This window comes from Salvelinus alpinus, chromosome 21 (assembly GCF_045679555.1).
Source record: "Salvelinus alpinus chromosome 21, SLU_Salpinus.1, whole genome shotgun sequence".
NCBI classification, from domain to species: domain Eukaryota; kingdom Metazoa; phylum Chordata; class Actinopteri; order Salmoniformes; family Salmonidae; genus Salvelinus; species Salvelinus alpinus.
The window spans coordinates 42,828,239-42,853,412 of NC_092106.1; the positions used below are offsets into that span (position 1 = coordinate 42,828,239).

Sequence of the window (25,174 nt, forward strand, 5' to 3'; positions counted from 1 at the left end):
CCTGTGTAGGTTATTGACTCTAGTCCTGTGTAGGTTACTGACTCTAGTCCTGTGCAGGTTACTGACTCTAGTCCTGTGTAGGTTACTGACTCTAGTCCTGTGTATCACAGGATACTTAAAAATCATACAATGTGATTTTCTGGATTTTTGTTTGATTCCGTCTCTCACAGTTGAAGTGTACCTATGATAAAAATGACAGACGTCTACATGCTTTGTAAGTAGGAAAACCTGCAAAATCGTCAGTGTGTCAAATACTTGTTCTCCCCACTGTACGTTAACATTGCCAAAGCAAGTGAAATAGATTAAATAAACAGTAAACATTACAAAAGATCCAAAATAATAAAGACATTTCAAATGTCATAATATGTGTATATACAGTGATGTAACAATGTGCAAATAGTTAAAGTACCAAAGAGAAAATAATTAAACATAAATATAGGTTGTATTTATAAAGGTATTTGTTCTTCACTGGTTGCCCTTTTCTTGTGGCAACAGGTCACACATCTTGCTGCGGTGATGCACACTGTGGTATTTCACCCAATAGAATTTCTACCCCCAAGCCATAAGACTCCTTAACATCTAATTAAATTGCTACCCAGACTGTTTGCATTGCCCCCCCCACCCCCCCCCACCTCCTCTTTTACGCCACAGCTACTCTCTGTTTATTATCCATGCATAGTCACTTTAATAACTCTACCTACATGTACATATTACCTCAATTACCTCGACTAACCGGTGCCCCCGCGCATTGACTCTGTACCGTTACCCTTTGTATTTAGCCTCGCTATTGTTATTTTACTGCTGCTCTTTAATTACTTGTTCATTTTATTTCTTATTCTTATTCATATATTCTTTCAACTGCATTGTTGTTTAGGGGCTTTGTAAGCATTTCACTGTTGTATTCGGCGCATGTGACTAATACAATTTGATTTGAGTTCAGCAGCCAAGTAAAGTCACGTCAACTGAGCAGTAGGAATCAGAGGTAGGGAGGGAGAGAGAGGCAGAGAGGAGTGTCACCTCCACCTGTCCAGGCCTGCTAACCCTGCAGCACATTAACAAAGCCTCACCCAACCTCCCCCTCTCTCTAGAAAGACGGATCCAGTGCTTTGAAGATACACCCTTCACAGGCCAAATTTGCCAATGACTAGGACATCATCCCTCCCTTTCACTCTGTCTTTCTCTCTCTCTGCTCCTTCTCTCTCTCCCCCTCTCTCTCCTCTTCTCTCTCTCTGTCTCTCCCTTACATTTACATTTTGTCCCCTGGGCCTGTCCCCTGGCCCCCCACCCCCACCATATCCCCCGGCCCTGTCCCCCGGGCCTGTCCCCTGGCCCCCCACCCCCACCATATCCCCCGGCCCTGTCCCCACCCCCACCATATACCCTGACCCTTTCCCCTGACCCTTTGCCCTGTCCCCTGTCCCCCCACCACTGTAACATATAGTAGCAGATCAGATAATGGGGTAATAGTGTTGTCCCCAATGGAACCCTATTGTATACGTAGTGCACTGCCTTTGACCAGGGCCCATAATGCACTATGTAGTTACTAGGCTGCTCTTTTGGACACAAACAGTGTTAATGTAATACTCATATTAGACCATGTAACTGTCACTTTAATAGACGTGGTACATTATATCATGTCTATGGCTTTTCATATTGAAGATGCAGCAGAAAGCTTTGATGTAAAACATCCTTCACTGTCTGTCAGACTGATATCCTCCCTAATCCCACATGTAATCATTGACCAGGCAGCATCCCAAATGGGACCCTATTCTCTCCCTATATAGTAGCACTCATTTTGACCAAAGCTCTTTGGGCCCTGGTCGAGAGTAGTGCACTAAATAGTGAATAGGGCACCATTTGGGATGCATTTCCATGTGGGTGTTTTTACTGTCAACCCCTCCTCCCTTCATCCAGTGTGTTTGGTTAGTGACAGTTGGTCTGTGTGCTATCTCCTATCAGGGTAGGGTGATGTCATCCTGTCATTGGCCAGGTAACGTCAACACTGTTTTGAAGTCTAACCGAAACCAGAGTGAGCGAGAGACCTTGTTTAGTTAAAGCTGCAGGGGGAGAGAGAAGGGAGAGCTTTCTCTGTCCCCCTCTCCCATTCTCTCTCGCTCTCTGTTTTTCTCTCTGTCTCTCTCTCCCCTTCTCTCTCTGTCTCTCCCTCTCTCCCCTTCTCTCTCCCCTTCTCTCTCTCTCTCTCCCCTTGTCTCTCTCTCCCCTTGTCTCTCTCTCTCTCCCCTTGTCTCTCTCTCTCTCCCCTTGTCTCTCTCTCTCTCCCCTTGTCTCTCTCTGTTTTTTCTCTCACCCTCTTTCTCACTCCCTCGCTATCTCTCTCTCTCTTCCTCTCTGTCCCCTTTTCTCTCTCGTTCTCCCTCCCTCCCTCCCTCCCTCTCTTTATATCTAACACTCTCTTTCTCTCTCTCTCTCTCTATTCTATTCAAGGGGCTTTATTGGCATGGGAAACATATGTTAACATTGCCAAAGCAAGTGAAATAGATAATAAACAAAAGTGAGAAGAAACAATAAAAAATGAACAGTAAACATTACACATACAAAAGTTCCAAAATAATAAATACATTGTAAATCTCATATTATTTTTATGTACAGTGTTGTAATGATGTGCAGATAGTATCTCTCTCTGTGATACTGTGTTTAGGTGTGACAGAGACTCTCCTCTCCGGGGCTGTAGTTTTACTTTAACAGTCATTGTCAAGGTCAGAGAGGTCAAATTCCCAGTGTGCATTTCTTCTTTGCCTCTAGTTCAAATTAAACTTAATCAATAATTCAATTGAATAATTGTACTACTCTGTGCCTTCAGAAAGTATTCAACTCCCTTGACTTGTCCCACATTTTGTTGTGTTACAGCCTGAGATGTTGTCACTAATCTACTGACAATATCCCATTATCTTGATTTGAGATTTGTATACAAATTAATAAAATGTGAAAAGCTGAAATGTCTTGAGTCAATAAATATTCAGTCTTTGTTAGGGCAAGCCTAAATAAGTTCAGGAGTAAAAATCACATAATAAGTTGCATGGACTCACTCTGTGTGCAATAATAGTGTTCAGCATTATTTTTGAATTACTACCTCATCTCTGTACCCCACACATACAGTTGTCTGTCAGTCGAGTAGTGCACTTCAAGCACATATTCAACCAATCAAGACCAGGGAGGGAAGATGGGTAAAAATAATAGTGAAGTTATTAATGACACTTTGGATGGTGTGTCGATACACCCAGTCACTACAAAGATACAGGCGTCCTTCATAACTCAGTTGCCGAAGAGGAAGGAAACCGCTTAGGGATTTCACCATGATGATAATGGTGACTTTAAAACAGAGTTTAATGGCTGTGATAAGAGAAAACTGAGGATGGATCAACAACATTGTAGTTACTCCACAATAGTAACCTAAAGGACAGAGTGAAAATAATTAAGCCTGTACAGACTAGAAATATTCCAAAACATGCATCCTGTTTACAACAAGGCACTAAAGCAATACTTCAAATGTCACAAAAAAATTCACTTTTTGTCCTGAATACAAAACATTATCTTTAGGGCAAATCTAACACAACACATCACTATGTATCATGCTTCATATTTTCAAGCATGGTGGTGGCTGCATCATGTTATGGGTATGCTTGTCGTTGGCATGGACTACAGAGTTTTGTAGGATAAAAATAAATGGTATAGAGCTAAGCACACCAAAACCCTAGAGGAAAACCTGGTTCAGTCTGCTTTCCACCAGACACTGGGAGACAAATTCACCTTTCAGCAGGACAATAACCTAAAACACAGGCCAAATCCTAGAGTAAAACCTGGTTCAGTCTGCTTTCCACCAGACACTGGGAGATGAATTCACCTTTCAGCAGGACAATAACCTAAAACACAGGCCAAATCCTAGAGTAAAACCTGGTTCAGTCTGCTTTCCACCAGACACTGGGAGATGAATTCACCTTTCAGCAGGACAATAACCTAAAACACAGGCAAAATCCTAGAGGAAAACCTGGTTCAGTCTGCTTTCCACCAGACACTGGGAGACAAATTCACCTTTCAGCAGGACAATAACCTAAAACACAGGCCAAATCTACACTGGAGTTGCCCACTCAGATGACATTGACTGTTCCTGAGTGGCTGAATTGCAGTTTTGACTTAAATTGGGTTGAAAATCTATGGAAAGAATGGATGTCTATCTAGCAATAATCAACAACCAACTTGACAGACCTTTAATCATTTTTTGAAAGAATAATGGGTAAATATTGCACAATCCAGTTGTGTAAAGCTCTTAGAGACTCACAGCTGTAGTTGCTGCCAAAGGTATTTCTAACATGTATTGATTCAGGGGGTTGAATACGTATAATAATCAAGATATATTAGTGTTTTACTTTTCATTTATTTTAGAAATGTTTGTTTATTATTCCACTTTGACAATACCGAATATTTTGTGTAGTTTGTTGACAAAAATGACAATTGAATCCATGTTAATCCCACTTTGTAAGACAACTAAATGTGGAAAAAGTCAAGGGTGTTGGAAGTAGACGTTGACACAGGAACAGGTCTTGCGGGTCCCGCTGCGTTTCTGGCAGGAATGGGAGTTTTAGATTCAAGTTCGGGACAAGACAGGACTGGATCGACAGTCCACAGGAACCGGTGGTTACTACTTTACCTCAGATTCATGCTGAAACATACTTTACACCTTTTATATATGCATGTGTTCATCCGGTTAGTAGAGGTGCTGCCTTCATTGCCAAAGTCTGGTAATGTGGTTATCAGCTGTGTGTGCAGGCCGCTGTGGAAGTATTGCTGAGCAGCAGCCAAACGGAGAAGTTGCTATGGTTACTCACGTGCTGAGTGGGGACACACAGACAAGCAGTTATTTCTGTTTTCTGCCCGTATAAATGAGCACAGGATGGGAGGGATTTTTATCTGGACGGGACAGGAACGTTCTGGGGTTATAGAACTGTTGAGGAATCAGGACAAGACGGGACAGGAATGAATTTGTACTCCCGTGTCAACCTCTAGTCAGAAGCCTCTACAGTAGTGTAGTGATAACATAAAAACAGTTTGATGTGTAGATATGTGACAGTCTGATGGAGTAGGCTGTACGGCTTCCATGCAACAAGGAATCGTTGTGTGGAGAGGAGAAGAAACTGAAAGAGAGAGGACTGAGCTGCACTTCCTAACTTCCTGCCAAATGTATGACCATAATTGAGACACATATTTTCCTCAGATTACACAGATCCACAAAGAATTAGAAAACAAACCCAATTTTGATAAACTCCCATATCTACTGGGTGAAATACCACAGTGTGCATCACAGCAGCAAGATTTGTGACCTGTTGTCACAAGAAAAGGGCAACCAGTGAAGAACAAACACCATTGTAAATACAACCCATATTTGTGACCGCCCGGTCTTATGTAGCAAAATTTGAAAATGTGTTTTTTATATTGGATAAAAGTAGACTCAGAGCTAGGACATTGTTTATCATTCACTACAGTTGAGAAACAATGAAAGTTATTCTGCTTTAAAAGTTGATGAACTTTTGAGAAAATGTCCCTTGAATGTTTTGGTACACCTACTGGAGAGCTCTTCTTGTCTACACCCATTCAGCATTATTCACACCCTCTTAAGCTTTAGCCCCACCCATCTCTTTAAGGATTCACATGTGAGGCCATGTGCTAAACAGAGTGAGTACAGTAGTGTACTAAACAACCAAAGATGTCAAGACTAAAGGCTGGTTTATAATACAGGTGTGTTTATAAATTCAATCTGGAGTGCCAGAGTGTGCTCTGGGCGTTCGTCAACTCAGAGCGTTGTCAGATTGTCAGTTCGTAAACTCAGAGCGTTGTCAGATTGTCAGTTCGTAAACTCAGAGCGTTGTCAGATTGTCAGTTCGTAAACTCAGAGCGTTGTCAGATTGTCGGTTCGTAAACTCAGAGCGTTGTCAGATTGTCAGTTTGTAAATTCTGAGCGTTTCGCTCTCGGAGCATTCAGAGCTGGACATGCTGAGTAGGGTTGATCTGAGCATTCTGACTTCACAACAGTCAAACACCAAAGTTAACTGACCAACGTTGCAGACACAAATAAGAGAACAGCACTCTGACCATTTTCCTGCCCTAGCAGATCTGGTTAGGCTGTGTTCATGTTATCCAGAGCTGGTTAGGCTGTGTTGATGTTATCCAGAGCTGGTTAGGCTGTGTTCATGTTATCAGGAGCTGGTTAGGCTGTGTTCATGTTATCCAGATCTGGTTAGGCTTTGTTCATGTTATCCAGAGCTGGTTAGGCTGTGTTCATGTTATCCAGATCTGGTAGGCTGTGTTCATGTTATCCAGATCTGGTTAGGCTGTTTTCATGTTATCAGGAGCTGGTTAGGCAGTGTTCATGTTATCCAGAGCTGGTTAGGCTGTGTTGATGTTATCAGGAGCTGGTTAGGCTGTGTTCATGTTATCCAGAGCTGGTTAGGCTGTGTTGATGTTATCAGGAGCTGGTTAGGCTGTGTTCATGTTATCAGGAGCTGGTTAGGCTGTGTTCATGTTATCCAGAGCTGGTTAGGCTGTGTTGATGTTATCAGGAGCTGGTTAGGCTGTGTTCATGTTATCCAGAGCTGGTTAGGCTGTGTTCATGTTATCCAGAGCTGGTAGGCTGTGTTCATGTTATCCAGAGCTGGTTAGGCTGTGTTCATGTTATCCAGAGCTGGTTAGGCTGTGTTGATGTTATCCAGAGCTGGTTAGGCTGTGTTCATGTTATCAGGAGCTGGTTAGGCTGTGTTCATGTTATCCAGATCTGGTTAGGCTTTGTTCATGTTATCCAGAGCTGGTTAGGCTGTGTTCATGTTATCCAGATCTGGTATGCTGTGTTCATGTTATCCAGATCTGGTTAGGCTGTTTTCATGTTATCAGGAGCTGGTTAGGCAGTGTTCATGTTATCCAGAGCTGGTTAGGCTGTGTTGATGTTATCAGGAGCTGGTTAGGCTGTGTTCATGTTATCCAGAGCTGGTTAGGCTGTGTTGATGTTATCAGGAGCTGGTTAGGCTGTGTTCATGTTATCAGGAGCTGGTTAGGCTGTGTTCATGTTATCCAGAGCTGGTTAGGCTGTGTTGATGTTATCAGGAGCTGGTTAGGCTGTGTTCATGTTATCCAGAGCTGGTTAGGCTGTGTTCATGTTATCCAGATCTGGTAGGCTGTGTTCATGTTATCCAGAGCTGGTTAGGCTGTGTTCATGTTATCCAGAGCTGGTTAGGCTGTGTTCATGTTATCCAGATCTGGTAGGCTGTGTTCATGTTATCCAGAGCTGGTTAGGCTGTGTTCATGTTATCCAGAGCTGGTTAGGCTGTGTTCATGTTATCCAGATCTGGTAGGCTGTGTTCATGTTATCCAGAGCTGGTTAGGCTGTGTTCATGTTATCCAGAGCTGGTTAGGCTGTGTTGATGTTATCAGGAGCTGGTTAGGCTGTGTTCATGTTATCCAGAGCTGGTTAGGCTGTGTTCATGTTATCCAGATCTGGTAGGCTGTGTTCATGTTATCCAGATCTGGTAGGCTGTGTTCATGTTATCCAGAGCTGGTTAGGCTGTTTTCATGTTATCCAGAGCTGGTTAGGCTGTTTTCATGTTATCAGGAGCTGGTTAGGCAGTGTTCATGTTATCCAGAGCTGGTTAGGCTGTGTTGATGTTATCAGGAGCTGGTTAGGCTGTGTTCATGTTATCCAGAGCTGGTTAGGCTGTGTTGATGTTATCAGGAGCTGGTTAGGCTGTGTTCATGTTATCAGGAGCTGGTTAGGCTGTGTTCATGTTATCCAGAGCTGGTTAGGCTGTGTTGATGTTATCAGGAGCTGGTTAGGCTGTGTTCATGTTATCCAGAGCTGGTTAGGCTGTGTTCATGTTATCCAGATCTGGTAGGCTGTGTTCATGTTATCCAGAGCTGGTTAGGCTGTGTTCATGTTATCCAGAGCTGGTTAGGCTGTGTTCATGTTATCCAGATCTGGTAGGCTGTGTTCATGTTATCCAGAGCTGGTTAGGCTGTGTTCATGTTATCCAGAGCTGGTTAGGCTGTGTTCATGTTATCCAGATCTGGTAGGCTGTGTTCATGTTATCCAGAGCTGGTTAGGCTGTGTTCATGTTATCCAGAGCTGGTTAGGCTGTGTTGATGTTATCAGGAGCTGGTTAGGCTGTGTTCATGTTATCCAGAGCTGGTTAGGCTGTGTTCATGTTATCCAGAGCTGGTTAGGCTGTGTTCATGTTATCCAGATCTGGTTAGGCTGTGTTCATGTTATCCAGATCTGGTTAGGCTGTGTTCATGTTATCCAGAGCTGGTTAGGCTGTGTTCATGTTATCCAGATCTGGTTAGGCTGTGTTCATGTTATCCAGATCTGGTTAGGCTGTGTTCATGTTATCCAGAGCTGGTTAGGCTGTGTTCATGTTATCCAGAGCGTTGGGGACTGCAACTCTGCTGCTGGCAACAATTTAATTATGATTTGTTTGTCAACATTTACTCGGTGTTGAGCGTTAATAAATGTGTCAGTTATTCTGCGCTACGGTACACTCTGAAATCAAAGTAGATAGCCAGAGTGAATTTACCAGCTATGTCTATCGACGGTTGTCGCGGTGACATAATAAACATTCTATTGAAATAGTTACTTGCATAGTGGAGTCTTTTGTTTATACATGTAGCTAGCTAGCTAAACAATGAACCATATTCCCAACTCATAACGTTACCATGATACTGCAGGTAGCTAACCAACCAGGTTAACTAATTAACATTAGGCTATAAATAGCAATGCAAATGGCTCTGAGATACAAATTATTACTACACAGATCATACACGTAACGTTAGCTTGCTAAGCAAGTCAGCTAACATTATCTAGCTAGCTAAGAGTACACATTCACTTGAAATGAAAATGACTTTCTGACGAAATTAGAAACGTGTAATATCTGAAAATGTAGCTAGCTAGACTCTCTTACCCGTATACCTGGGTGGATTCTTCTCCCTCCCTGTCACGGATGCCATTGCACCCTTTAGTTTGAAGATGTAATCCAGAGACAGGTGTTTTATCCATCTCCGTAGCTATCAGACTCTAATTCCACGGATTTCAAAACTCGGTCCTCCAGAAAGTGGAAAGCAACACTGATGCAGTTCCACTATGTGATGTCTTTCAAACAGGCTAAATTAGAAAGGTTTACCTACACACACTGACCAGCTCATATTATAGACAGGATTACCTACACATACTGACCAGCTCATATTATAGACAGAAGCGTGCCACATGGTAGACCAATCCAAACTCATCTCTCGGCATGTCCAGCCAATCATGGCTAGCGGGAAGGTTGCTGACTTTTTCCGTGGTTAAACCAACTAGCCTCGTAATTTAATTGTATTTGTATTTACAGAAGTCATACAAGTTTGTTATAAAGGAACATGAAAGTTCACATGTGTTCACTTGTTTCATTTTGATTTAAAAAAAACATTTTATGTTCAAATGTCTCTCCTGTGAAGTAGTGACACGCAACATGCGCCTAGTTTCCTGAAACGAGTCACATTTATGTATTTTCCCTTTTATACATTCATTTTTTGCACATCATTACAAAACTGTAAATAGCTATACTATGACATTTGAAATGTCATATTAATTTGGAACTTTGGTGAGTGTAATGTTTACTGCTAATTTTTATATTGTTTATTTCACTTTTGTTTATTATCTATTTCACTGGCTTTGGTAACGCAAACATATGTTTACCATGCCAATAAAGCCTCTTAAATTGAAATTGAGAGAGAACAGAGAGAGCAGAGAGAGAGAGAGGGAGAGAGCAAGAATTTTTGCAGAAGAACTAGGTGCTGCTGTAGGCCCTCCTTGGTTGGGGACAGAAGCACCAGATCATCAGCAAACAGTAGACATTTGACTTCAGAGGCCGGGTGCAGCAGACTGTTCTAGTGCCCTCGCCAATTTGTTGAGTTATATGTTGAAGAGGGTGGGGCTCAACCTGTCTCACCCCACGGCCCTGTGGAAAGAAATGTGTGGTTTTTTGTCAATTTTAATTGCTCACTTGTTGTTTGTGTACATAGTATAATGTAGTATAATGTCATATGTTTTTCACCAAACACCACTTTCCATAAATTTGTATAGCGGACCCTCAGGCCAAATTGAGTCAAAAGCTTTTTGGAAATCAACAGACTTTGCCTTATTTTGGTTTGTTTGTTTGTCAATTGGGGTGTGCGGGATGAATACGTAGTCTGTCGTATGGTAATTTGGTAAAAAGCCTATTTTACATTTGCTTAGTACATTGTTTTCACTGAGGAAATGTACAAGTCTATTGTTAATGATAATGCAGAGGATTTTGCCAATGTTGCTGTTTACGCATATCCCATGGTAGTTATTGGGGTCAAATCTGTCCTTGGTTCCAAATATTGGGGAAGATGCCGGAGCTGAGGATGATGTTAAAGAGTTTTAGTATAGCCAGTTGGAATTTGTGGTCTGTATATTTTATCATTTCATTTAGGATACCATCAACACCACAGGCCTTTTTGGGTTGGAGGGTTTTTATTTTGTCCTGTACTTCATTTTTGGTACTACGTCAATTTTATTCCCCACAATTCCCTCTGGTCGGCATCTGTTTGGGCTGAGAGTCTGAGAGGGTAAAGAGAATGAGGAAGAGGAGGAAGGAGGAGGCCTCTATCTCAGTATTGTTGTTTCAGTGCCGCCACAGCCAATTGTCCAGCTGTAATACCATGAAATGCAGTACCTGAGTCGAGAGCAGGGACACATGGTCTGTATGTAGTAGGAGGGGGAGAGGGTGAGGAGAAGAGGGGGAGAAGAGGAGAAGAGGGGGAGAAGGTGAGACGAGGAGAGGAGAAGAAGATGATGGTATGTAGGGAGAAAGAATGATGGGATAGAGAGAGAGAATGATAGATATTATAATTGTATTTATTTAACCTTTATTTAACTAGGCACATCAGTTAAGAACAAATTCCTATTTACAATGACAGCCTACCGGGGATCAGTGGGTTCAACTGCCTTGTTCAGGGGCAGAACGACAGATTTTTACCTTGTCAGCTCGGGATGGAGATAGAGGGAGGTAGAGAGATATAGAGAGAGAAGGATGGAGAGCGAGGGAGGTAGAGAGAGGAGTGAGGTAGAGAGAGGAGTGAGGTAGAGAGAGGAGTGAGGTAGAGAGAGGAGTGAGGTAGAGAGAGGAGTGAGGTAGAGATAGAGAGAGGTAGAGAGAGGAGGGAGGTAGAGAGAGGAGGGAGGTAGAGATAGAGGGAGGTAGAGATAGAGGGAGGTAGAGATCGAGGGAGGTAGAGAGAGGAGTGAGGTAGAGGTAGAGAGAGGAGAGAGGTAGAGATAGAGGGAGGTAGAGAGAGGAGGGAGGTAGAGAGAGGAGGGAGGTAGAGAGAGGAGTGAGGTAGAGAGAGGAGGGAGGTAGAGAGAGGAGGGAGGTAGAGAGAGGAGGGAGGTAGAGATAGAGGGAGGTAGAGAGAGGAGTGAGGTAGAGAGAGGAGTGAGGTAGAGAGAGGAGTGAGGTAGAGAGAGGAGTGAGGTAGAGAGAGGAGTGAGGTAGAGATAGATAGAGGGAGGTAGAGAGAGAAGGATGGAGAGCGAGGGAGGTAGAGAGAGAAGGATGGAGAGCGAGGGAGGTAGAGAGAGAAGGATGGAGAGGAGGGAGGTAGAGAGAGAAGGATGGAGAGCGAGGGAGGTAGAGAGAGAAGGATGGAGATAGAGGGAGGTAGAGAGAGGAGTGAGGTAGAGATAGATAGAGGGAGGTAGAGAGAGATAGAGAGAGAAGGATGGAGAGCGAGAAGGATGGAGATAGAGGGGTAGAGAGAGGAATGAGGTAGAGATAGATAGAGGGAGGTAGAGAGAGGAGTGAGGTAGAGATAGAGGGAGGTAGAGAGAGGAGTGAGGTAGAGAGAGGAGTGAGGTAGAGAGAGGAGTGAGGTAGAGATCGAGGGAGGTAGAGATAGATAGAGGGAGGTAGAGATCGAGGGAGGTAGAGATCGAGGGAGGTAGAGAGAGGAGTGAGGTAGAGAGGAGTGAGGTAGAGATCGAGGGAGGTAGAGATCGAGGGAGGTAGAGATCGAGGGAGGTAGAGATAGATAGAGGGAGGTAGAGAGGAGTGAGGTAGAGAGGAGTGAGGTAGAGATCGAGGGAGGTAGAGATAGATAGAGGGAGGTAGAGAGAGGAGTGAGGTAGAGATAGAGGGAGTTAGAGCGAGGAGTGAGGTAGAGCGAGGAGTGAGGTAGAGCGAGGAGTGAGGTAGAGCGAGGAGTGAGGTAGAGCGAGGAGTGAGGTAGAGCGAGGAGTGAGGTAGAGCGAGGAGTGAGGTAGAGCGAGGAGTGAGGTAGAGAGAGAAGGATGGAGGTAGAGAGAGGAGTGAGGTAGAGATAGATAGAGGGAGGTAGAGAGAGGAGTGAGGTAGAGAGAGGAGTGAGGTAGAGAGAGGAGTGAGGTAGAGAGAGGAGTGAGGTAGAGAGAGGAGTGAGGTAGAGAGAGGAGTGAGGTAGAGAGAGGAGTGAGGTAGAGAGAGGAGTGAGGTAGAGCGAAGAGTGAGGTAGAGAGAGGAGGGAGGTAGAGAGAGGAGTGAGGTAGAGATAGATAGAGGGAGGTAGAGGGAGGTAGAGAGAGATAGAGAGAGGTAGATATTGATAGAGGGAGGTAGAGAGAGAAGGATGGAGATAGAGGGAGGTAGAGAGAGATAGAGGGAGGTAGCGAGAGAAGGAACGAGATTCTCAGTAAACCATCCTGCCAGGTTAGCACTGTGGTGCCAGCTAGTCTCAGTAAACCATCCTGCCAGGTTAGAACTGTGGTGCCAGCTAGTCTCAGTAAACCATCCTGCCAGGTTAGCACTGTGGTGCCAGCTAGTCTCAGTAAACCATCCTGCCAGGTTAGAACTGTGGTGCCAGCTAGTCTCAGTAAACCATCCTGCCAGGTTAGAACTGTGGTGCCAGCTAGTCTCAGTAAACCATCCTGCCAGGTTAGCACTGTGGTGCCAGCTAGTCTCAGTAAACCATCCTGCCAGGTTAGAACTGTGGTGCCAGCTAGTCTCAGTAAACCATCCTGCCAGGTTAGAACTGTGGTGCCAGCTAGTCTCAGTAAACCATCCTGCCAGGTTAGAACTGTGGTGCCAGCTAGTCTCAGTAAACCATCCTGCCAGGTTAGCACTGTGGTGCCAGCTAGTCTCAGTAAACCATACTGCCAGGTTAGCACTGTGGTGCCAGCTAGTCTCAGTAAACCATCCTGCCAGGTTAGAACTGTGGTGCCAGCTAGTCTCAGTAAACCATCCTGCCAGGTTAGAACTGTGGTGCCAGCTAGTCTCAGTAAACCATCCTGCCAGGTTAGCACTGTGGTGCCAGCTAGTCTCAGTAAACCATCCTGCCAGGTTAGCACTGTGGTGCCAGCTAGTCTCAGTAAACCATCCCGAACTGAGGGTCTACTACAGAACTTCAGACTCAGTCGGACCCGTGAAGACCTGTACTCTGTCTCCTCTTTTGTTCCTCAAGGAGGGAGGCCGATGACATCACAGATTCCCATCCGACCAACTCCTTGAAGTTTACAGTTGTCTTAAATGCACTATTTTGCTCAAAACATATTTTTGGATCTTTTAATGTTGTTTATTGTGTTTATGCTGGGATATCTCTTTTCAACAGGAACAAGCACTGGAGGACGGCGAAGTCTCGAGTTTTAGGGATCCAGTGTTTTGTGGATCTCGGGGTGGGTGGGTCTCTGTGATTAAATATGTGGGGCTTGCAATGAGTGTGTGGATCGATGGTGTGTGTGTGCGTGTGTGTGTGTGTGTGTGTGTGGGTCGGTGGGTGCGCTGGATGGTGCGTGTGTGGATTGATGGTGCGTGTGTGGGTGGGTGGGTGGGTGGGTGGTGTGTGTACACACTGCCAAGCAGGCTGGAATGGACTTGTGGGCCAGCAGATCATAATGAAATGTTGTTTTGTTCTCTCCCCCTCTCTCTCCCCTCCTCCCCCCTCTCTCTCTCTCTCCTCCCTCCCTCCCTCCACCTCTCCCCTCCTCCCCCTCTCTCTCCTCCCTCCCTCCCTCCTCTCTCTCTCCTCCCTCCCTCCACCTCTCCCCTCCTCCCTCCACCTCTCCCCTCCTCCCTCTCTCTCCTTCCCCTCTCTCTCTCTTCTCCCTCTCTCATACCTCCCTCCCCCTCTTCTCTCCCCCTCTCTCCTCCCTTTCTCCTCCCTTTCCCCTCCCCTCCTCCCTTTCCCCTCCCTTTCCCATCCCCTCCTCCTCTCAGCTGGAGATGGACAGAGTGTACAGATGGACCCCATTAAGTCAGGCTTCGTGGGCTCCCAGGTGGAGCTGCGTTGTATCTTCGTTAACTCCAACCCTCCGGTCAAGATCTCTCAGGTGACGTGGCAGAAGTTCCTGAACGGCACCAAACAGAACGTGGCCATCGCCAACCCGTCGCTGGGGGTCTCCGTGCTCGCGCCCTTCAAGGAGAGGGTGACCTTCAAGCAGGCGGCGGTCCGCCACCGCACCCCGTCTCTGGAGGACACCACCGTCATGTTCTCCAACCTCAGGCTGTCTGATGAGGCCGCATACATCTGCGAGTACACCACCTTCCCTGCTGGGAACCGAGAGAACATGGTCAACCTCACCGTGTTTGGTAACAACCCAATATGACACTACAAGACATTCTAGTCAGCCCCCCTCCATTAGAATGACCTGATAACCAAGACATTCTAGTCAGCCCCCCTCCATTAGAATGACCTGACAACCAAGACATTCTAGTCAGCCCCCCTCCATTAGAATGACCTGATAACCAAGACATTCTAGTCAGCCCCCCTCCATTAGAATGACCTGACAACCAAGACATTCTAGTCAGCCCCCCTCCATTAGAATGACCTGATAACCAAGACATTCTAGTCAGCCCCCTCCATTAGAATGACTTGACAACCAAGACATTCTAGTCAGCCCCCTCCATTAGAATGACCTGATAACCAAGACATTCTAGTCAGCCCCCCTCCATTAGAATGACCTGATAACCAAGACATTCTAGTCAGCCCCCCTCACCTGCCCTTCACCTGCCCTAGACCTTCCCTTCACCTGCCCTTGACCTGCCCTAGACTTGCCCTTGACCTGCCCTTGCCCTGCTCTAGAACTGCCGTAGACCTGCCCTTCACCTGCCCTTGACCTGCTCTAGACATGCCCTTGACCTGCCCTTGCCCTGCTCTAGAACTGCCGTAGACCTGCCCTTCACCTTCCCTTGACTTTCCCTTGACCTGCCCTACACCTGTCCTTGAACTACACCTGGCCAACACCTGACCTTGACCTGCCCTTGCCTTGCTTTAGACCTGCCCCTGACCTGCCCTTCACCTGCCCTTGCCCTGCCGTAGACCTGCCCTTCACCTGCCCTTGACTTGCCCTACACCTATCCTTGACCTGCCCTACACCTGCCCAACACCTGACCTTGACCTGCCCTACACCTGCCCTTGACCTGCCCTTGACCTGCCCTACACCTGCCCTTGACCTGCCCTAGACCTTCCCTTGACCTGCCCTACACCTGCCCTACACCTGCCCTTGACCTGCCCTACACCTGCCCTTGACCTTACCTTGACCTGCCCTAGACCTGCCCTACACATGCCCTAGACCTGCCCTACACCTGCCCTAGACCTGCCCTTGACCTGCCCTAGACCTTCCCTTGACCTGCCCTACACCTGCCCTTGACCTTCCCTTGACCTGCCCTTGACCTGCCCTTGACCTGCCCTAGACCTTCCCTTGACCTGCCCTACACCTGCCCTAGACCTGCCCTAGACCTGCCCTTGACCTGCCCTTGACCTGCCCTACACCTGCCCTTGACCTGCCCTACACCTGCCATTGACCTGCCCTACACCAGCCCTACACCTGCCCTTGACCTGCCCTTGACCTGCCCTACACCTGCCCTTGACCTGCCCTTGACATGCCCTTGACCTGCCCTACACCTGCCCTTGACCTGCCCTACATCTGCCCTTGACCTGCCCTTGACCTGCCCTACACCTGCCCTTGACCTGCCCTTGACCTGCCCTTGACCTGCCCTTGACCTGCCCTTGACCTGCCCTACACCTGCCCTTGACCTGCCCTACACCTGCCCTTGACCTGCCCTACACCTGCCATTGACCTGCCCTACACCTGCCCTTGACCTGCCCTACACCTGCCCTTGACCTGCCCTTGACCTGCCCTACACCTGCCCTTGACCTGTCCTACACCTGCCCTTGACTTGCCCTAGACCTGGCATTGACCTGCCCTTGACTTACCCTACACCTGCCCTTGACCTGCCCTTGACCTGTCCTTGACTTGCCATTGACCTGCCCTTGACCTGCCCTAGACCTGCCCTACACCTGCCCATGATCTGACCTTGACCTGCCCTACACCTGCCCTTGACTTGCCCTAGACCTGGCATTGACCTGCCCTTGACTTACCCTACACCTGCCCTTGACCTGCCCTTGACCTGTCCTTGACTTGCTTCCGTGAGGTCAGACACTATAGCCCTGTAACCTTGGACAACCTGTCAGGCCACTCAGCCAGGCTGTGTTTCTGTGAAGGTGTTGGAGATGTGATTCTATTCATATAGATTTCCCCAGAAGGAAGACGCCATCATAAAGCACACAGCCATATTGCTTTCATGTAACCAGAGATGCTGCAGAGTACAGAGAAATAAATAATGTACAGCGCCTTCAGAAACTATTCTCACCCCTTGACTTTTCCCACAGTTGTATGTGTTACAGCCTGAATTTAACATGGATTACATGTTACACATAAAACCCCATAATGTCAAACTGGAATTATGTTTTTAGAAATTTGTACAAAAATGAATTCAAAATGAAAATCTGAAATGTCTCGAGTCAGTAAGTATTCAACCCCTTTGTTAGGTCAAGCCTAAATAAGTTCAGGAGTACAAACGTGCTTAACAAGTCACATAATAAGTTGCATGTACTCACTCTGTGCGCAATAATAGTGTTTAACATGATTTTTGAATGACTACCTCGTCTCTGTACTCCACACATGTAATTATCTGTAAGGTCCCTCAGTCGAGCAGTGAATTTCAAACACACATTCAACCACAAAGACTAGGGAGGTTTTCCATGCCTCGCAAAGCATATGAAAGCCATCTGCAGCTCTTCATATCATAACCATCTGCAGCTCTTCATATCATAGCCATCTGCAGCTCTACATATCTTAGCCATCTGCAGCTCTTCATATCATAGCCATCTGCAGCTCTTCATATCATAGCCATCTGCAGCTCTACATATCATAGCCATCTGCAGCTCTTCATATCATAGCCATCTGCAGCTCTACATATCTTAGCCATCTGCAGCTCTACATATCATAGCCATCTGCAGCTCTACATATCATAGCCATCTGCAGCTCTTCATATCATAGCTATCTGCAGCTCTACATATCTTAGCCATCTGCAGCTCTTCATATCATAGCCATCTGCAGCTCTTCATATCATAGCCATCTGCAGCTCTTCATATCTTAGCCATCTGCAGCTCTACATATCATAGCCATCTGCAGCTCTACATATCTTAGCCATCTGCAGCTCTTCATATCATAGCCATCTGCAGCTCTTCATATCATAACCATCTGCAGCTCTTCATATCATAGCCATCTGCAGCTCTTCATATCATAGCCATCTGCAGCTCTACATATCATAGCCATCTGCAGCTCTACATATCATAGCCATCTGCAGCTCTACATATCATAGCCATCTGCAGCTCTACATATCATAGCCATCTGCAGCTCTTCATATCATAACCATCTGCAGCTCTTCATATCATAGCCATCTGCAGCTCTACATATCATAGCCATCTGCAGCTCTACATATCATAGCCATCTGCAGCTCTTCATATCATAACCATCTGCAGCTCTTCATATCATAGCCATCTGCAGCTCTTCATATCATAACCATCTGCAGCTCTTCATATCATAGCCATCTGCAGCTCTACATATCATAGCCATCTGCAGCTCTACATATCATAGCCATCTGCAGCTCTTCATATCATAACCATCTGCAGCTCTTCATATCATAACCATCTGCAGCTCTACATATCATAGCCATCTGCAGCTCTACATATCATAGCCATCTGCAGCTCTTCATATCATAACCATCTGCAGCTCTTCATATCATAGCCATCTGCAGCTCTTCATATCATAACCATCTGCAGCTCTACATATCATAGCCATCTGCAGCTCTACATATCATAGCCATCTGCAGCTCTTCATATCATAGCCATCTGCAGCTCTTCATATCATAGCCATCTGCAGCTCTTCATATCATAGCCATCTGCAGCTCTTCATATCATAGCCATCTGCAGCTCTTCATATCATAACCATCTGCAGCTCTACATATCATAGCCATCTGCAGCTCTACATATCATAGCCATCTGCAGCTCTTCATATCATAACCATCTGCAGCTCTTCATATCATAACCATCTGCAGCTCTACATATCATAGCCATCTGCAGCTCTACATATCTTAGCCATCTGCAGCTCTTCATATCATAACCATCTGCAGCTCTACATATCATAGCCATCTGCAGCTCTACATATCATAGCCATCTGCAGCTCTTCATATCATAACCATCTGCAGCTCTTCATATCATAGCCATATGCAGCTCTTCATATCATAACCATCTGCAGCTCTACATATCATAGCCATCTGCAGCTCTTCATATCATAGCCATCTGCAGCTCTACATATCATAGCCATCTGCAGCTCTACATATCATAGCCATCTGCAGCTCTTCATATCATAACCATCTGCAGCTCTACATATCATAGCCATCTGCAGCTCTACATATCATAGCCATCTGCAGCTCTTCATATCATAGCCATCTGCAGCTCTTCATATCATAACCATCTGCAGCTCTTCATATCATAGCCATCTGCAGCTCTTCATATCATAGCCATCTGCAGCTCTACATATCATAGCCATCTGCAGCTCTTCATATCATAACCATCTGCAGCTCTACATATCATAGCCATCTGCAGCTCTACATATCATAGCCATCTGCAGCTCTTCATATCATAACCATCTGCAGCTCTTCATATCATAGCCATCTGCAGCTCTTCATATCATAGCCATCTGCAGCTCTACATATCTTAGCCATCTGCAGCTCTACATATCTTAGCCATCTGCAGCTCTACATATCATAGCCATCTGCAGCTCTACATATCTTAGCCATCTGCAGCTCTTCATATCATAGCCATCTGCAGCTCTTCATATCATAGCTATCTGCAGCTCTACATATCTTAGCCATCTGCAGCTCTTCATATCATAGCCATCTGCAGCTCTTCATATCATAGCCATCTGCAGCTCTTCATATCTTAGCCATCTGCAGCTCTACATATCATAGCCATCTGCAGCTCTACATATCTTAGCCATCTGCAGCTCTTCATATCATAGCCATCTGCAGCTCTTCATATCATAACCATCTGCAGCTCTTCATATCATAGCCATCTGCAGCTCTTCATATCATAGCCATCTGCAGCTCTACATATCATAGCCATCTGCAGCTCTACATATCATAGCCATCTGCAGCTCTACATATCATAGCCATCTGCAGCTCTACATATCATAGCCATCTGCAGCTCTTCATATCATAACCATCTGCAGCTCTTCATATCATAGCCATCTGCAGCTCTTCATATCATAGCCATCTGCAGCTCTACATATCATAGCCATCTGCAGCTCTTCATATCATAACCATCTGCAGCTCTACATATCATAGCCATCTGCAGCTCTACATATCATAGCCATCTGCAGCTCTTCATATCATAACCATCTGCAGCTCTTCATATCATAGCCATCTGCAGCTCTTCATATCATAGCCATCTGCAGCTCTTCATATCATAGCCATCTGCAGCTCTTCATATCATAGCCATCTGCAGCTCTACATATCATAGCCATCTGCAGCTCTTCATATCATAGCCATCTGCAGCTCTACATATCATAGCCATCTGCAGCTCTTCATATCATAACCATCTGCAGCTCTTCATATCATAGCCATCTGCAGCTCTTCATATCATAGCCATCTGCAGCTCTACATATCATAGCTATCTGCAGCTCTACATATCATAACCATCTGCAGCTCTTCATATCATAGCCATCTGCAGCTCTACATATCATAGCCATCTGCAGCTCTTCATATCATAACCATCTGCAGCTCTTCATATCATAGCCATCTGCAGCTCTTCATATCATAGCCATCTGCAGCTCTTCATATCATAGCCATCTGCAGCTCTACATATCATAGCCATCTGCAGCTCTTCATATCATAGCCATCTGCAGCTCTTCATATCATAGCCATCTGCAGCTCTACATATCATAGCCATCTGCAGCTCTTCATATCATAGCCATCTGCAGCTCTTCATATCTTAGCCATATGCAGCTCTTCATATCATAACCATCTGCAGCTCTACATATCATAGCCATATGCAGCTCTTCATATCATAACCATCTGCAGCTCTACATATCATAGCCATCTGCAGCTCTTCATATCTTAGCCATCTGCAGCTCTTCATATCATAGCCATCTGCAGCTCTTCATATCATAGCCATCTGCAGCTCTTCATATCATAGCCATCTGCAGCTCTTCATATCTTAGCCATCTGCAGCTCTTCATATCATAGCTATCTGCAGCTCTACATATCATAGCCATCTGCAGCTCTTCATATCATAGCTATCTGCAGCTCTTCATATCATAACCATCTGCAGCTCTACATATCATAGCCATCTGCAGCTCTACATATCATAGCCATCTGCAGCTCTTCATATCATAACCATCTGCAGCTCTTCATATCATAGCCATCTGCAGCTCTTCATATCATAGCCATCTGCAGCTCTACATATCATAGCCATCTGCAGCTCTTCATATCATAACCATCTGCAGCTCTACATATCATAGCCATCTGCAGCTCTACATATCATAGCCATCTGCAGCTCTTCATATCATAACCATCTGCAGCTCTTCATATCATAGCCATCTGCAGCTCTTCATATCATAGCCATCTGCAGCTCTTCATATCATAGCCATCTGCAGCTCTTCATATCATAGCCATCTGCAGCTCTACATATCATAGCCATCTGCAGCTCTTCATATCATAGCCATCTGCAGCTCTACATATCATAGCCATCTGCAGCTCTTCATATCATAACCATCTGCAGCTCTTCATATCATAGCCATCTGCAGCTCTTCATATCATAGCCATCTGCAGCTCTACATATCATAGCTATCTGCAGCTCTTCATATCATAGCCATCTGCAGCTCTACATATCATAGCCATCTGCAGCTCTTCATATCATAGCCATCTGCAGCTCTACATATCATAGCCATCTGCAGCTCTTCATATCATAGCCATCTGCAGCTCTACATATCATAGCCATCTGCAGCTCTACATATCATAGCTATCTGCAGCTCTTCATATCATAGCCATCTGCAGCTCTACATATCATAGCTATCTGCAGCTCTTCATATCATAACCATCTGCAGCTCTACATATCATAGCCATCTGCAGCTCTTCATATCATAGCCATCTGCAGCTCTACATATCATAGCCATCTGCAGCTCTTCATATCTTAGCCATCTGCAGCTCTTCATATCATAGCCATCTGCAGCTCTTCATATCATAGCCATCTGCAGCTCTTCATATCATAGCCATCTGCAGCTCTTCATATCTTAGCCATCTGCAGCTCTTCATATCATAGCTATCTGCAGCTCTACATATCATAGCCATCTGCAGCTCTTCATATCATAGCTATCTGCAGCTCTACATATCATAGCCATATGCAGCTCTTCATATCATAACCATCTGCAGCTCTACATATCATAGCCATCTGCAGCTCTTCATATCATAGCCATCTGCAGCTCTTCATATCATAGCCATCTGCAGCTCTTCATATCATAGCCATCTGCAGCTCTTCATATCATAGCCATCTGCAGCTCTTCATATCATAGCCATCTGCAGCTCTTCATATCATAGCCATCTGCAGCTCTTCATATCATAGCCATCTGCAGCTCTTCATATCATAGCTATCTGCAGCTCTACATATCATAGCCATCTGCAGCTCTTCATATCTTAGCCATCTGCAGCTCTTCATATCATAGCCATCTGCAGCTCTTCATATCATAGCCATCTGCAGCTCTACATATCATAGCCATATGCAGCTCTTCATATCATAACCATCTGCAGCTCTACATATCATAGCTATCTGCAGCTCTTCATATCATAGCCATCTGCAGCTCTACATATCATAGCCATCTGCAGCTCTTCATATCATAGCCATCTGCAGCTCTTCATATCATAGCCATCTGCAGCTCTTCATATCATAGCCATCTGCAGCTCTACATATCATAGCCATCTGCAGCTCTTCATATCATAGCCATCTGCAGCTCTTCATATCATAGCCATCTGCAGCTCTTCATATCATAGCCATCTGCAGCTCTTCATATCATAGCCATCTGCAGCTCTTCATATCATAGCTATCTGCAGCTCTACATATCATAGCCATCTGCAGCTCTTCATATCTTAGCCATCTGCAGCTCTTCATATCATAGCCATCTGCAGCTCTTCATATCATAGCCATCTGCAGCTCTACATATCATAGCCATATGCAGCTCTTCATATCATAACCATCTGCAGCTCTACATATCATAGCCATCTGCAGCTCTACATATCATAGCCATCTGCAGCTCTTCATATCATAGCCATCTGCAGCTCTTCATATCATAGCCATCTGCAGCTCTTCATATCATAGCCATCTGCAGCTCTTCATATCATAGCCATCTGCAGCTCTTCATATCATAGCCATCTGCAGCTCTTCATATCATAGCCATCTGCAGCTCTACATATCATAGCCATCTGCAGCTCTTCATATCATAGCCATCTGCAGCTCTTCATATCATAGCCATCTGCAGCTCTTCATATCATAGCCATCTGCAGCTCTTCATATCATAGCCATCTGCAGCTCTTCATATCATAGCTATCTGCAGCTCTACATATCAAAGCCATCTGCAGCTCTTCATATCTTAGCCATCTGCAGCTCTTCATATCATAGCCATCTGCAGCTCTTCATATCATAGCCATCTGCAGCGCTTCATATCATAGCTATCTGCAGCTCTACATATCAAAGCCATCTGCAGCTCTTCATATCTTAGCCATCTGCAGCTCTTCATATCATAGCCATCTGCAGCTCTTCATATCATAGCCATCTGCAGCTCTACATATCATAGCCATATGCAGCTCTTCATATCATAACCATCTGCAGCTCTACATATCATAGCTATCTGCAGCTCTTCATATCATAGCCATCTGCAGCTCTACATATCATAGCCATCTGCAGCTCTTCATATCATAGCCATCTGCAGCTCTTCATGTCATAGCCATCTGCAGCTCTTCATATCATAGCCATCTGCAGCTCTACATATCATAGCCATCTGCAGCTCTTCATATCATAGCCATCTGCAGCTCTTCATATCATAGCCATCTGCAGCTCTTCATATCATAGCCATCTGCAGCTCTTCATATCATAGCCATCTGCAGCTCTTCATATCATAGCTATCTGCAGCTCTACATATCATAGCCATCTGCAGCTCTTCATATCTTAGCCATCTGCAGCTCTTCATATCATAGCCATCTGCAGCTCTTCATATCATAGCCATCTGCAGCTCTACATATCATAGCCATATGCAGCTCTTCATATCATAACCATCTGCAGCTCTACATATCATAGCTATCTGCAGCTCTTCATATCATAGCCATCTGCAGCTCTTCATATCATAGCCATCTGCAGCTCTACATATCATAGCCATCTGCAGCTCTTCATATCATAGCTATCTGCAGCTCTTCATATCATAGCCATCTGCAGCTCTACATATCATAGCCATCTGCAGCTCTTCATATCATAGCCATCTGCAGCTCTTCATATCATAGCCATCTGCAGCTCTTCATATCATAGCCATCTGCAGCTCTTCATATCATAGCCATCTGCAGCTCTTCATATCATAGCCATCTGCAGCTCTTCATATCATAGCCATCTGCAGCTCTTCATATCATAGCCATCTGCAGCTCTTCATATCATAGCCATCTGCAGCTCTTCATATCATAGCCATCTGCAGCTCTTCATATCATAGCCATCTGCAGCTCTTCATATCATAGCCATCTGCAGCTCTACATATCATAGCCATCTGCAGCTCTTCATATCATAGCCATCTGCAGCTCTTCATATCATAGCCATCTGCAGCTCTACATATCATAGCCATCTGCAGCTCTACATATCTTAGCCATCTGCAGCTCTACATATCATAGCCATCTGCAGCTCTTCATATCATAGCCATCTGCAGCTCTACATATCATAGCCATCTGCAGCTCTACATATCATAGCCATCTGCAGCTCTACATATCATAGCCATCTGCAGCTCTTCATATCATAGCTATCTGCAGTTGGCTATGTTAATCTGAGGCTTAACATTGAAGTGAAGTTGAAATAATTCTAAACGTAGATGGGAATTATATTGAAAGAAAAATCCACACAAACCAAAAAGTAATTTACTTCACAGAAAGCTATTATTTTTGTAATGAAGGGCATCGGCATTCAAAACAAACTAATTGGACCAGTATAAACTATTTCATTGTATTTTTCCTTCACTTTTGATAAAAACCCTTTCCACCCTTTAATCACTTTGCTTATTTGATTTAAATCAAGAAAGAGCCTTGTCTTAAGACTAGTCCCTGTACCTCCAGCCTTGTCTTAAGACTAGTCCCTGTAACTCCAGCCTTGTCTTAAGACTAGTCCCTGTACCTCCAGCCTTGTCTTAAGACTAGTCCCTGTAACTCCAGCCTTGTCTTAAGACTAGTCTCTGTAACTCCAGCCGTGTCTTAAGACTAGTCCCTGTAACTCCAGCCGTGTCTTAAGACTAGTCCCTGTAACTCCAGCCGTGTCTTAAGACTAGTCCCTGTACCTCCAGCCTTGTCTTAAGACTAGTCCCTGTAACTCCAGCCTTGTCTTAAGACTAGTCCCTGTAACTCCAGCCTTGTCTTAAGACTAGTCCCTGTAACTCCAGCCGTGTCTTAAGACTAGTCCCTGTAACTCCAGCCGTGTCTTAAGACTAGTCCCTGTGTCTCCAGCCTTGTCTTAAGACTAGTCCCTGTAACTCCAGCCTTGTCTTAAGACTAGTCCCTGTAACTCC

The 25,174-nt window shown here is 45.2% G+C and overlaps 1 protein-coding gene across 1 annotated transcript in view; it reads left to right on the plus strand.

The window, feature by feature from the left end:
- Positions 1–25,174, plus strand: part of nectin1b (nectin cell adhesion molecule 1b) — a 137,053-nt gene that overhangs the window by 58,205 nt on the left and 53,674 nt on the right. The window contains exon 2 of the mRNA XM_071357951.1: positions 14,244–14,615. Within this exon, the coding sequence (XP_071214052.1) occupies positions 14,244–14,615 (372 nt within the window). The remainder of the gene's footprint in view (positions 1–14,243; positions 14,616–25,174) is intronic.